Here is a 13,476-nt window from a genome sequence, read left to right as displayed (position 1 = left end):
GTATATGTGCACATTTTATAAAGAATACAATATCATAAATCATTCAGATAGCATTATGGAAGTTACATGTTGACATCTAAACAGATGGAAGGATCCTTAATGCACAAACATTCAAGATTGCAACACACTTCCCAGTCTCTAAAATAAATTGGGAGAAAATAAATAATATTGATCAGAAGACTTTAGTTTTGGGAGTAAGTTTTCTATGGCCTGTAAGTCAGTCATTTTGGAAAACAGCCTGCTATTTTGATCATATCAGACACAAGCCCTACGGCCACAGACAAGTATAAAGATATTCTAAGCTCACTAAAATTTTCCACACGTTAATCGTTATTATTTAATATTTCTGTATTCCGGTTATCTTCTTCCCCTTATTTTGATTCTTTTGAAAAATTGGGGACAACAAGTATATTATTGGATGTTCTGAGACAAACAATCAGCAACAAAGTGCATGTCTGTCTCATAGCTTGAGCAACATTAGTCTAAAATGGTTGAATTCCACAACCCACTAACATCTTTTCATTAGGCAACCCTTAAGAGGAATTCTCAATAATGTCAGTAGAACTGTGATGAAATTGTTGCAAAAATACAAAATTGAGTTCCACGTACTAGAAGTTTTTTTCTTAGCAAGATTTAGTAATTAATCCACAAGGGGCAACAAAAGATCATCTGCTGCCAAATCAGCAAAAGTGTCTGCCAAATCAGCAATATCAGGACAAAAGTTTCAAAACAAAATGTTCCAATGATTGATATGACATGTAGAATAAGTCACTGTAGTTTCACTTTGAAAACACAAAGCAATTCTTATTCTTTTAAATTAGGCATTTTAGGGTGCATGATAATCTCAGCAGCATCTTTGTATCCTCCAGCATTTTTGATCATACTGGCATTAAATCAAGGAGTCACAGTGATGATAACACACTTACTGAAACTGAGTATACTGTCAGTTATCTGTTATGCAATGTTAAATACCCACCTAAAGAGAGAACATTTGAATGATTTTTTAAATATTTCTTGGAAAACTAATACCTATGAAGAAGACCACATGATATCCTATAAATTATTAATAACATATAGAAGTTTATTATCAATTTGGAAGTCCAATAAGTTTTACTGAAACTTTTGCATTACTTGGAATAGTGAGCACTAACTTTATTAGAGGTTCTTCTAAATGTTCTCCCTTAAGACTAGAAATGCTTTATAAATTACATTTTCTCCATTGTTATATTTCATCTTAAACACGACATGTTGCTCCCTCATCGTAAGATTATTTTTGAAGTTTATCATGTTTACTTTTGCTGGGCTCCTCTGATGGGTCTTTCTTATTGATATGTAAAGTGACAGTTTCTCCATAGTTAAGAGTTCTTGTAGAAACTTCAGTTTTAAAGCTTGGTTGTCCACTGTCCACAGAACACTGCACTTCAGTACAAAAAGATGTTTTTAATTCAAATGGTGGTTTCTTCTCTATTGCTGTTGAGGAGTGGATGACTGATTCAGCACATGATCCACTGACATGCACTGATAAATTTGACGGCCCCATTGAATGCATTTCTCTTACTCGAGATGTTGACATGAACATGCCTCCAGGGCGTTGATCGCCAAACTGATGCAAATAACTTGGTTTCACCTTAGGAACAACCGGTCTCCCAACATTAAGTAAAACTGGTTTGCCGATTGTAGGTTCATTTATTTCTGCCTGTAGAACAGAAATTTCACATGGCTCTCTGGAACTAGCAGCTGATGCAAAATCTTGGTCAACTGAATCCTCACACTTGTATGTTTCTCCTTGAGTGGGAACGTAGTCTTCAAGGTCTTCCAAAGTCAATAACTTGCCGTTATGAGTCAAAATTTTGGTGTCCCTGTTTACTAGGTCATCATCACTGGATTCAGGGGGTTCATCAATAATGACATGCTCATCTTCTGTGTCTATTTCTTCTTCATGCTCTGGTTTGAATTCCTCTGTTTCATCATCTGAAATATCCAATGGGAGATCCACAACTGCCAAAGGAGATGTTGTTTTAATATCAGATAGATTTTTGAAGGATAGGTGTTCATCATCCATGGGTTCAGGTGTTTCAAAACTTAACATAATTGTTTCACCTACATGTGCAACAAGTGGTGTTTCCACTTCCAGTAGCTGGATATTAGACTTGCATTGATCTTCAGTGGCACTTGGCTGAATATTGTACTTGTTCAATTCATGAGCAGATACATTGTCAAAAGCATCAGCAAAATGATCTAATATATAGTCAGGATTAATGTTTTCTGATGTGATGGGTTCAAATTCTGTGGTAGTTTCAGGTTCACAGACAAGAGACTGAATATCTACATTGTTTAGATTTTCTTCTGAAATAGAAGTTTGCATTTGTTCCACCAGATTATTATTTGAGTTGTTTATGTTAGGATCAATCTTTAGAGGTCGCTTAGGTCTTGGACTTGAAGATCTGTGCCTCACCTGTCTTTGCTCAGATAAAGTCCGAGCAGAAGGGGAGGCTGATCTTTTCCTTTCAGGTTTTGTGCTTTGCTTCACTTTGAATTCAATCACTTCTTCAACTTCTATCCAGCTTGGTTTGTGTTCTTTAGTTTCTACAAAAATATGTCTTGCAGCTGCACCTTGTTCTTCTGGTTCTGTTATCATAACTGCAGGAATAGGTGGCTTTCCCATGGGGGTTTCTCTGGGTTCAGACTGAAACTTAGGAGTCGGTCTCTTGGGCCTAGCTGAGAAAGGTATTTCTGGTATTGTTTCCTCTGGTCTTGGAGATCTTGCAGGTGAGGTACTTGAAGGTGTCCGCCGTTTAACCTTTGGGCTTTTGACTACTGTTGTTATAGTCTCCTCACTAATCATAAAAAAGTATTTTAACAATTTAACCATCAGAAGGGTCCCATTGTCCGCACTGTACAAAATGCATCATTAGCTCCAATACAGACAGTCTTTGGATTAGTTGGTGAGCAAAGCAATCTTAAGTATCAGTTAGATGCAATACATTTTATCACATGTCAACGCACAGCAGTCAAGTTAAAAATGACACAGCGGTTAAAAAAAGGTGCTTCTTCATCAAATCTGCATCTTTTTCATTTTAGGTACTAATGCTGACATGCGTGTTCAACCCAAATCAGTCAGACATAATGTCAGTAGTAACTTATTCTGTTAAATTACACTCTGGCAGTAACTTAAAATTGTTGTTTTAACACCATGCTTTAGTTCTTAAAAGAGATACAAAAAGAGATCTGTATAATTTTCCATTGAATGTTTATTACCTAATATAACGTCTTCAGCTAGCTGGCAGAAAGAATACTAATTTACATAAAGGCACAAATTCTTTTCTCAACAGTTGTGAACTGACTAACTTCTTGACTAATTTCCATGGCTGGAAATTGAATCTCTACCTGTGCTTTATTTGAGGCATGGTCATGCAGGTGGTGAAAGAAACAACATCAATTCGAGGTTATCAGAAAAATAAACTCAATTTAATTCTCCCATTTTATCATATAGATCATAAAGACTAAGATCCTACTACTTTGTATCACTTTATATCCATGATATATAGTGCCAACTGAAAATGCTTTGTTGACTTAAAAGTTGATTAATAACATTGAATACAGCTCATAATTGCTTGGTAGGTGGTTTCAGATGGTGCTGTAAGTAAGTTTATAATCAACGTATAAAATGTGTGATGTGATTATGGATTTGAAACCACTTTTAATTTAAGATTGCAGATGTTGTTTTATTCAGTTTCAGTATTTGCCAGTAGTTACTTTTTTGCTGCATTCTGGTGGTAAGTGTAAAGCATCTGATTGAACCACGTTATTAATAGTACTGAACAATTAAAGATTGGCATGTACTAATTAGGCTTTTTCTGGACAACTGATTCTTGAGAAATTATGCAGTCAGGAGCGGCACAGTGGTTAGCACTGCTGCCTCACAGCGCCAGGGAACCGGATTCGATTCCTGGCTTGCGTCAGTGTCTGTGCGTAGTCTGCACGTTCTCCCCATGTCTGCCAGAGTTTCCTCCGGGTGTTCTGGTTTCCTCCCACAGTCTGAAAGATGTGCTGGTTAGGTGCATTGACCGGAACAGGCGCCAGAGTGTGGCGACAGGGGAATTTCATAGTAACTTCATTACAGTGTTAATGTAAGCCTTACTTGTGACTAATAAATAAACATTAATAATCAATTAATAGACCAACTATTAATTTGGATTAAGTTTCAGGAAATAATGTTGAAGTTAAAATTTTGATTCAACATTATTTCCAACTTACACACAGGTTTATCTGAAATGTATAGCCACTGATTTGTTTTGCATTATGCATATCAGTTTTATGCTCTAATTATAACATTTAGTGGTCATCAGTAATTACATTCAAAATGCACATCAAAACAGAAAAGAATTAGCATTCATAAGCATTCAGCTCTGAGCATTTGCCGTGAACATGATTTCGACCGTAATAGAAGCTGTATTCTGAAAGCTCTTGACAAATGTTTAAAGCCAAATATAACTGATTATATTAATCAAATTAATGTTAAGGAGGATCCTTGTAATTCTGATATTGCCTTTCTGAAATGTGGGGAAACCATGAATCTTAACTCTCAAAAAATGATGGTTTGAGATCATAAATGTGGCGACACACAACACCCATCCCTCATCCCCTCTCCAGTCAGGCAATCTATCTGCTTTCCACAGTCACCAACAGAACCTCCCCAGGCCAGCATGGGACCTCTCCTACCTATGATTAGGAACTCCCTACCATAATTAGTTGCACTCTCCAAAGTATCTCCCTGCTCTTTTAGGCTTCGACCATAAAAAGCCAGCCATCCAGCCGAAAGGCCTATGGCCTGTCAACTGAGCTGCCTAAGGGCGGGAACTCAGCTTAAGGGAGCTAAAAAGTTAAATTCCATAGGACATTCAGGAAGCTGTTTCTGCTGGGTTTCCTGGACTCATCTCATTTATATCCCCCATTTCCTCTACCACAAAATTCCTCAAATACAATGTGCTTCCAGGCTAAAATCTTAAGTTAACTAAATTAATTCTGACAAACACTGACATGCACAGGAAAACAGTGATTATCTGATATGTATGGCACAATGTCGTCAAGCATGCGGTGAGATGGACAACCATGACAGCTTACATAAGCAGTAATGAAGAAACTAAGCACTTACATGATGATGGTTTTCTTTGGAACTTTAGTCTCTTGTTCAGTGACTACAAGAAACAGGATGAAAAGCGTGGAATCAGAAATGGACAAAGCTGAAATGATGGAACCCACTCTTGCAGTCACTGTTTTGATAAAACTGTACTGTCACTTCATTACTTATTCCCACAATCACATGTACTGCGGTTCTATGAATTCACTTTTCTTTGGTGCTTACTTAAGTGATCAATGTCTAGCTGCATTTCTGCATGCTAATCAAATGGTAACATTCCACTAAAGCAGCATTCAAGTAGAAACTATTGAAATTTAATGGTCTACAATTGTTCTTGCAAATGATCACTGACAGGCAAGTACGATACTACTTAAATTTAACTTTATGAAAATGTTACCATTTATGCAGTTTGTGTGCAAATAAAGAAACGGTTGTCACTTCAGTTTAAATCAAATCAAACTGTGTGACTGAGAAAATGGGGATAAAATACTTCTGGGGATCTTCTGCTCATTTGTCACAATGTAAAACCCAAGGAAAATAACACCATCAGCGCTGACACAGTTTTCTCCACTACCAAAGTTGGGGCAAATAAGCAAAACAGTCCACACAGAAATTCACCCTTGTTTTCTTTTGATGGAAGTGTGGATATTGTTCTGCATCACTGATGATTATAATGGCAGTTGGTCTATTTTATCAACGATACTTGGGAGAATGTCTGCAGCATACTTTCAACTTTAATCCAAAATGTCAGTCCCAATCCTAGATCATGAGGTGACATTTTTGTGACACAGCACAACTGATCAGGCTTCCTGGAATGAGTGGCTTTTAGGCAACTTGTGGGAGTACAAAGTCTTGAATGGACATCACAAGTAATACACGCATGATTACCTTAGTGCACAATTGAATATAACAGGAAACACCTCAAGGGTCAAGCAGCATATAGGCTGAAGAATGTGCTATAAGGTCAAATCAGAGGTAATGCCCATGATAAACAAACTTTCACTTTGCCCTGCTTTGAACTCTGTGCATGAATGTGCAGCAGACAGTTCAGATTTGCCAAAATCACATTTGAGAATTGGATTTTCTTCCCTCCTTGGCTTGTTGACAAATTCCTTGAGGAGCATAATGTTGCTGAATTGGAGGTGGTTAGGTTCCCTAATCCTCCCCTACTTTGAAAATTAGAGACTGTCACAAATGCATTGAGATTCAGAGACACCCTCCAGGAATGTGATTTTTCAATTGCTCCTATACTTGATTCCGACCCTGTTGATGATTGAACATCTCAAAATGTGTAGTCTGATCCATTTTGAAAGGGGCTCACTATTGGTGTTTAAAACATTTGCCTGTTCCAGGCCCATATATTGAACTTGAAGTCCTATGATGTAGAAGTGGCCCTGGTAATTATTTATGGTCAAATCAGTTAAAAACTACATGATGCATCTTCTACTCAGTTCTATGGGTGATAGAACCAGAGGACCGCTAAAAGCTGAGGAATCATCAGGAATTGCAGTGCAATTTGCTGTAAAACTCTGTTTTTGAAACTTAACTAACATGCTTCATAGTCTCTGTTAGATTTTATTAAATGACTGTTTCATAAATTAGTCGATAACCAGAGTTCACCGTTTTACTGTGATTGGTAAGAGAGCCAGAGGTGAGTTGAGGAGAAATGTATTTATTGTGAGTAATGATGATCTGGAACGCACAAGCCAAAAGAGTAGTAGAAACAGATTCAAAAAGGGAATAATATTAAATTTCAAAATGGAAACTGGATATATTCTTGGAAGAGAAAAAAGTCACAGATCTATAAGGAAAAGAGCAAGTGAGAGAGACTAAATGGATCTCTATCAAAACTTGTAGCACAGGCACGATGAACTGAGTGGCTTCTTTCTATACAGTAAGATTCTATGATTCAATGGTTACTCTACAACTTTTTGAGTAAATATGTATTGGAATACTTTGTATTGCACGTTAATAGCTGAATTTTTATCTGGACATAAAAACTGGTGTAAACATTCATAAATTGCATATAGAAGCTAGGTCCTTCAGAAGGAAAAACCAGTCAAACCTGGAAATGGAAGTACCAGTAAAATCTCTCCGAGCTGGTCTTACATATTTTATAATGTAACTCCAGCATTACTGGTGTCAGTATGGGCTGGGGCGAGAAGCATATTCAGGTTATGATCATGGCGCCCTTCAAAGATGGTGCTCCAAACTCTGTGCAGCTGGGTTTTGCCAGTGTGTTGAGCTCCCGACCCCTGTATGGCAGTGTCAAGCACACCCCCTTGATTTCTTTTGGCAGTGTTGTAAGACCTGAAGAGAAAATCGGCGTACTCTGCAATTTTTTGATCAGATTTAGCTCTATGTTTACAAACATCTATTTGTTTCTGATATACCAATTTCCAATACGTTACTCAAATTGTACCTAATTACCACTTTTAAAATATGTCAGGACATTTTTTAACCATTTAAAAAATATATCAGGTCATTTTTAATAAAGCAAATGTTCTTTTAAATCATGTTTTCACCTGTTGGCCAATTGTGTTGGTTCATGGCAGATTTTACATTCGGCACTATGCAAATATGTTTGAATGGAACCTCAAGAAGAAAACAATTTCTCAAAATCCAGCGTTAGTTTTGGATGAAATTTGCACTTGGATTACCATTGTGCCCAAAGTCTACCCTGGTATTTGTTCTATCAATGCCTATCAAATACAACTTTATTAGCCTGTTGCTGTTACATAAAATGGCACCATTCCACCTCCAAACCTTTCTGTTGGAGATCAGTTCAGGGACTGATGTATCACTGGTCTGGCTCCTAAACTGACCAAGACCACAAGAAACTACAATGGGTTGTGAACACAGCCCAATCCATCACGCAAACCAGCCTCTCATCCATTGACTCTGTCTTCACTTCCCGCTGCCTCGGAAAAGCAGCCAACATTATCAAGGACCCCCACATCCCGGGCATACTCTTTTCCACTTTCTTCCATCAGGAAAAGGATACAAAAGTCTGAGGTGATGTACCAACTGACTCAAGAACAGCTTCTTCCCTGCTGCCGTCAGTCTTTAGAATAGACCTACTTTGTATTAAGTTGATTTACACCCTAGCTATGACTATAACACATCATTCTGCATCCTCTCCTTTCCTTCTCTATATACGGAATACTTTGTAGAGCACACAAGGAATAATACTCCTCACTGCATCCCAATATGTGTGACAATAAATAAAATCAAATCAAAAATTAAAGGGACAGCCTTTTAAATGAGTACTGCCTTCAACAACAACAAATGAAACTCAGAACAGTTACCTGCTTGCAAGTGGTGGATAGCTTATTAGGCTAGTTTAAAGGACAGTTCAGAGGCTGATTGCAATTTGAATTGACCTGAGGTATCTTGGAAGCGGGCACCTAGAGTCAAAGAATCATAGAGGCTTACAGCATGGAAACAAGCTCTTCGGCCCAACTTATCCATGCTGCCCCTTTTTTTAAAGGACTAAGCTAGTCCCAGTTGCCCACATTTGACCCATATCCCTCTATACTCATCTTACTCATGTAACTGTCTAAATGCTTTTTAAAAGATAAAATTGTACCTGCCTTTACTGCTACCACTCACCACTCTGTGAGAAAAAAATTGCCCCTCTGGACCTTTTTGTATCTCTCCCCTCTCACCTTAAAACTATGCCCTCTAGTTTTAGGCTCCCCTGCCTTTGGCCACAGAATGGGAATCGAGTTTTCCAAGATGCTGTTGAGGCATAGCTAACTTTCCTGTTACAAAAGAATCACCTGTAATGGATTTTTCTCTCACTTCACACTATTTCTGATGCCCCCTAAATATCTATTCCTTGTCACCCTATATTTCATCTACCTGCTGCCCTTTGGTGACATCATCTGAAAATACAGTGCTTGTTTCCATATTAATACTACCATACTCAACTCTACCCTGCTATTCCCTCTCCTGACCCCTAACTGTTTAACTGCTTATCTGACAACCAGTACTGGATTTGCAGAAGTTTCCTCTATCTAATGGGAAGACTAAAGCCATTGACTTGGGTTCCTGCCATAAACTACACCAAATCCATCTCTCTCCCTTGCAACTCTCTGAGGCCGAACCAACTTTCATTCTATACTTGAGCTTGAGATAAGCTTCCAAACACAGATCCATGGCATCAGCAAGACTAATCACTCCCACCTCCAAATAATCGCCCAGCTAAATCTTGACAGAATGTAAACATCTCCCCTTGACGCTTAATGGCATTACCATCCTTGAATTCCTACTACCAACTTCTTGGGGGTTATCATTGACCAGAAACTGAACTAGTACAACCATATAAATATCGAAGAAAATCTTTCAAGATTAAGGAGAGTCAATTGGATAGACAGAAACTATTTTTGCTAGTTAGAGAATCCAGGACTAGGGGATTTAACAGTGAAATTAGGAAACATTTCTACATGTAAAAGGTGGTAGAAGTTTTGAACACACTTTTGCAAACAGCAGCTGGGTCAACTGTTATTTATCAATCTCTAATTTAAAATTCTTTTAACCAAAGGTATTCAGGGATATGGTCAAATTTGAGTATATGGAGTTAGGTCAGAGATCAGCCATGACCTCTTTGAATAATGGAACAAGTTTGAGGGGCTAAATGGCCTTCCCCAATCCTGTTTGAGCCCTTCTTGTTTTTAAGAGGTATTTTCAATTGTCCTGAAGTAAGGACAGCAATGACAGCTTCTCCATTCTATTCACATGACTGTAATCCCATTCTAGTAAATTTGTTTGAACCAATGCCTTCATGTCCTTGGTAATATGTGGTGCACAATTTTTTTATTGAACATATTAAACATTTATAAATATTTCCCCAATCAGAATAGCTATTTATTTTTTCAGTTTAGTTGGTTGATGACTGTTACTGTACATAAACTGACAGGAATCAATCTAAACCATATGTTAACTATCTTACTTTCTTTCATTCATTTACTGATGCTCTAACCCACCTCCATCCTGGTTTATCTATCTGTCTAGTTCTTGGCTAAAAGTGTGGAACCATAGTTGAAGTTATTAGCTTGATTTGATTGACCAGCTTGAGGCTGCAATTAAGAAAGGAAATAGCAGCTATTTCATAATTTGCTTCAGTCTCCTCTACCCTTCATCTTGGCTTAGTTGCTAGATCTCTCAGCTCTGAGTCAGGCTGCGGCTGCAAATTTCTGAAGAACTTGAGCACACATTCCAGGCTGGCACCTCAGCATGATAGTGAGGGAAAGCTACATTTCAAAAGGAATACTAAGCTAAAGCCCCATCCACTGGATGTAAAAAATCTTGGCTGAAATTCTCCCAAAATAATTCTTACTCTGCAACATATGGGAAAATGGGAGTAAATCCTGCTGGATTTTTTAGCGTGATTTCTAGAATGAATCTCTGACACACCGTGCATCACAAAGTGCCCTACCGGATTCACTCTGAAAATCTGTGGGTGGGGCCTATTCCTGCCTGAGGGGCTGGCAACAAAGTGCTGAGTGGGCCACTACGCATGTGCAGATCTGTCAGCATGGAGATTGACGCATGTGCTATGACCCCTCTACACCCGAGCTATGACTGTAGCACAACATTCTGCACTTTCTGCTTTCCTTCCCAATGTATGGTACGCTTTGTCTGTATAATGCACAAGAAACAATACTTCTCACTGTATGATAACATATGTGACAATAATAAATCAAATCAAATCAAATTATTGCCGGCTTCCTGATCACTGGCCAGCCCAATTGCTGGCCAGCACCGCAAACCCCTATTGCTGGCGTTCTGACCCTCCCACACCCTGATTGCTGACCTCCTGGACCGCCCCAGGCAAGCCGCGATGTCTCCCCCCCCACCCCGACCATCCCGATCTCCCCGACACCAGCCCTCCCACTCGAGCAGCCCCAATCTCCCTGAACCCCACCTAGCCAGCCCTGATCTCCCATTCCTCCTCGGACAGTCCTGAACCCTCAGACAGTCCTGAAACCCTCGACAGTCCCCACTCCTCTCTCCGATAGTACCAGCTCCACCACCCCCCATCGTCAAAAAGCCCCAAACCCCTCAGGAAGCCCTGGCCACCACCACCCCCTTGCCAATCTGATGGCCAGCCCCAATCGCCCTCCTTTCTTCTTCTCCTAGTCATTCTAAATGCAGAGTAGTAGTGGGCCCCCCACTGATCGCCCCACCTCCAATGCAGTGGTACTCGGTGATTTGGCATGGTAAATGAAAAGGTAAAGAATGGTGTGTGGGAAGGTGAATTAGCACAAAGTTTACATTGGGGATGTAAAGGATAATTTAAAGAAAGGGGCATAGATTGGCACAGATTTTATGAGGGGGTATGGGGCAGGGGGTATGGGGCAGGTAGAAGCACACATGATGACATGGAGGGTATGAAGGGCCTTACGGGGGGCATGGGAAGTTTGTTTGTGGGTGTGGGTACCTTATTGATTTATTTTATTTGCTTCGACAAAGTATTGGTGCACCAAGACAAGCCTTCTGCCCAGCCCATCCCATACCTAGAAGCCTCCGTACTATTTCCGGGATCCGATTTTTCTCTCGTGCTATGAATCATGGTGAAAAATAACTGGTGTTCATATACAATCACTGCCTCCATCATTTAAATATTTGACTGTAGTTATTTCTGGAATGCAACAGAGCTTAAGTGCAACTAAAATGGTTAACATTGCATAAATATACAGAAAGCAGACACACACCAAATGCAAACCAAACAAAACCAGGTCAGAAAAACTGCACTCCTGGACTGCTATTGTGTAATAAAGACACGTAATAAGACTAGAATTTATCACATAAATTAGTTTGAAATATTTTGGTTTTATGTTTGAGTCTAAATTTGACCAAATAAATGTCTTGTTAAAAAAGTGCCAATTCTTTCTTGCATGAATATCTTATATGCTACTGACATGGTTTTTATTGCAGATGAAAAAAATGACATTTGTTAATGCATAGCTCACACACATTGAACAAAGTGGGACAATGGTGTCATATATTCCAGTTTAAACTGGATTCTAATGGATTTGCAGATTATCCAGCACACAACAAAATATCAGCCTTCGAAACTAAACAATTTCCAAATAATTGAAAGAGAGATGAACACCATTGAAAGAGATCCTTAATAAAAGTATTCAAATAAACAAAAAATAATCAGGAGTGACATAAAGTATCTAAAAAGAAGTCCAATGTAAGATAAAGCTGGAGCTGTCATTTGTTACTTGGTAAGTTGTATCTTACAGTGGCTCTGTTATGAGATGCTTCTTTTTTTCTTCACATTTTCTGTTCATTTCATGCTGAACAAGTTGAGTGATGAAAGCTGAGGAAATGAAAAGCTTTTATCCTTCTTTACTTTTGGCAACTGTATCATGGACTCCTGGGTCACTTGGTACAATACCATGTCTAACAAAAAAATCAGAAATCACCTCTCTTCCCCTTTGTCCCAATTAATGAGGAATGACCTTTCTAAATCACAAAGAGGATTTCTTTATGACTTCTCTAAAAAAATGTAATTATAATGAACATGTGAAAACTCATTTGCGTGGTATCAAGACACTGTGAATACTGTGATGCCAGACAATGCCACATTATTAACAAAAATGCTACTGCAGCTTTAATGGTATAAAGTGAAGCAGAAAATGTGCATTCCCTGAAATAACTTTTGTTTCCCATGGGATTTAATTGCATGATTTTGAAAAGGACACCTCTAAAAATGAAGATTACAAGTAAAAAAAACTAAACAAAAAAAATTGCAGTGAATGATAGAGTGAGAACAATTTCACCTGTTCAGCTTTATTAGTAAGAAGTGTCACAACGAGGGGCAGCGCTCCGAAAGTTAGTGGCTTTTGCTATCAAATAAACCTGTTGGACTTTAACCTGGTGTTGTGAGACTTCTTATTGTGTTTACCCAAGTCCAACAACAGCATCTTCACATCACAGCTTTATTAGTACTAGAATGTAATCTGATTGCTAACAATTCCAGAGGTGATACTAGTCTTTTGAGTCAAGAGAAAAAGGAAGCCTGCAAATTCTGAAAATCTGTCTTGAAACAGAAAATGCTGATTATATATAATGAGTGGCTGAATTTCTGTAAAGGAAAGGATAGATTAATATTTTGGGTGTGTTCCCTGTGAGGTCCAAAGTATCATAACCTATGTTTTCTCTTTACAGATTCTGACTTTCACATCGTGTTTTTATTTCTTGCCATCAGCCTGTATTTATCACTTAGTCTTGGGAAATTACATTCTGCTATTTTGTATGTGTCTTAATTAACTTGTATCAAATTCCTCTCAATATTATTTTAATGGAATTATTAACCATTT

The 13,476-nt window shown here is 38.5% G+C and overlaps 1 protein-coding gene across 1 annotated transcript in view; it reads right to left on the bottom strand.

The window, feature by feature from the left end:
* obscnb (obscurin, cytoskeletal calmodulin and titin-interacting RhoGEF b) overlaps positions 1 to 13,476 on the bottom strand; it is a 696,366-nt gene that overhangs the window by 115,960 nt on the left and 566,930 nt on the right. The window contains exons 100-101 of the mRNA XM_080214757.1: positions 5,156 to 5,198; positions 1,273 to 2,837 (exon numbers count right to left, since the gene is read on the bottom strand). Coding sequence (XP_080070883.1) covers positions 1,273 to 2,837; positions 5,156 to 5,198 — 1,608 coding nt within the window. The remainder of the gene's footprint in view (positions 1 to 1,272; positions 2,838 to 5,155; positions 5,199 to 13,476) is intronic.

Source organism: Carcharhinus amblyrhynchos, chromosome 2 (assembly GCF_965287045.1).
Source record: "Carcharhinus amblyrhynchos chromosome 2, sCarAmb.v2.hapA, whole genome shotgun sequence".
NCBI lineage: Eukaryota > Metazoa > Chordata > Chondrichthyes > Carcharhiniformes > Carcharhinidae > Carcharhinus > Carcharhinus amblyrhynchos.
Note: the sequence above shows the minus strand (reverse complement) of the source record. Positions and strands in the feature narration are given on the sequence as shown.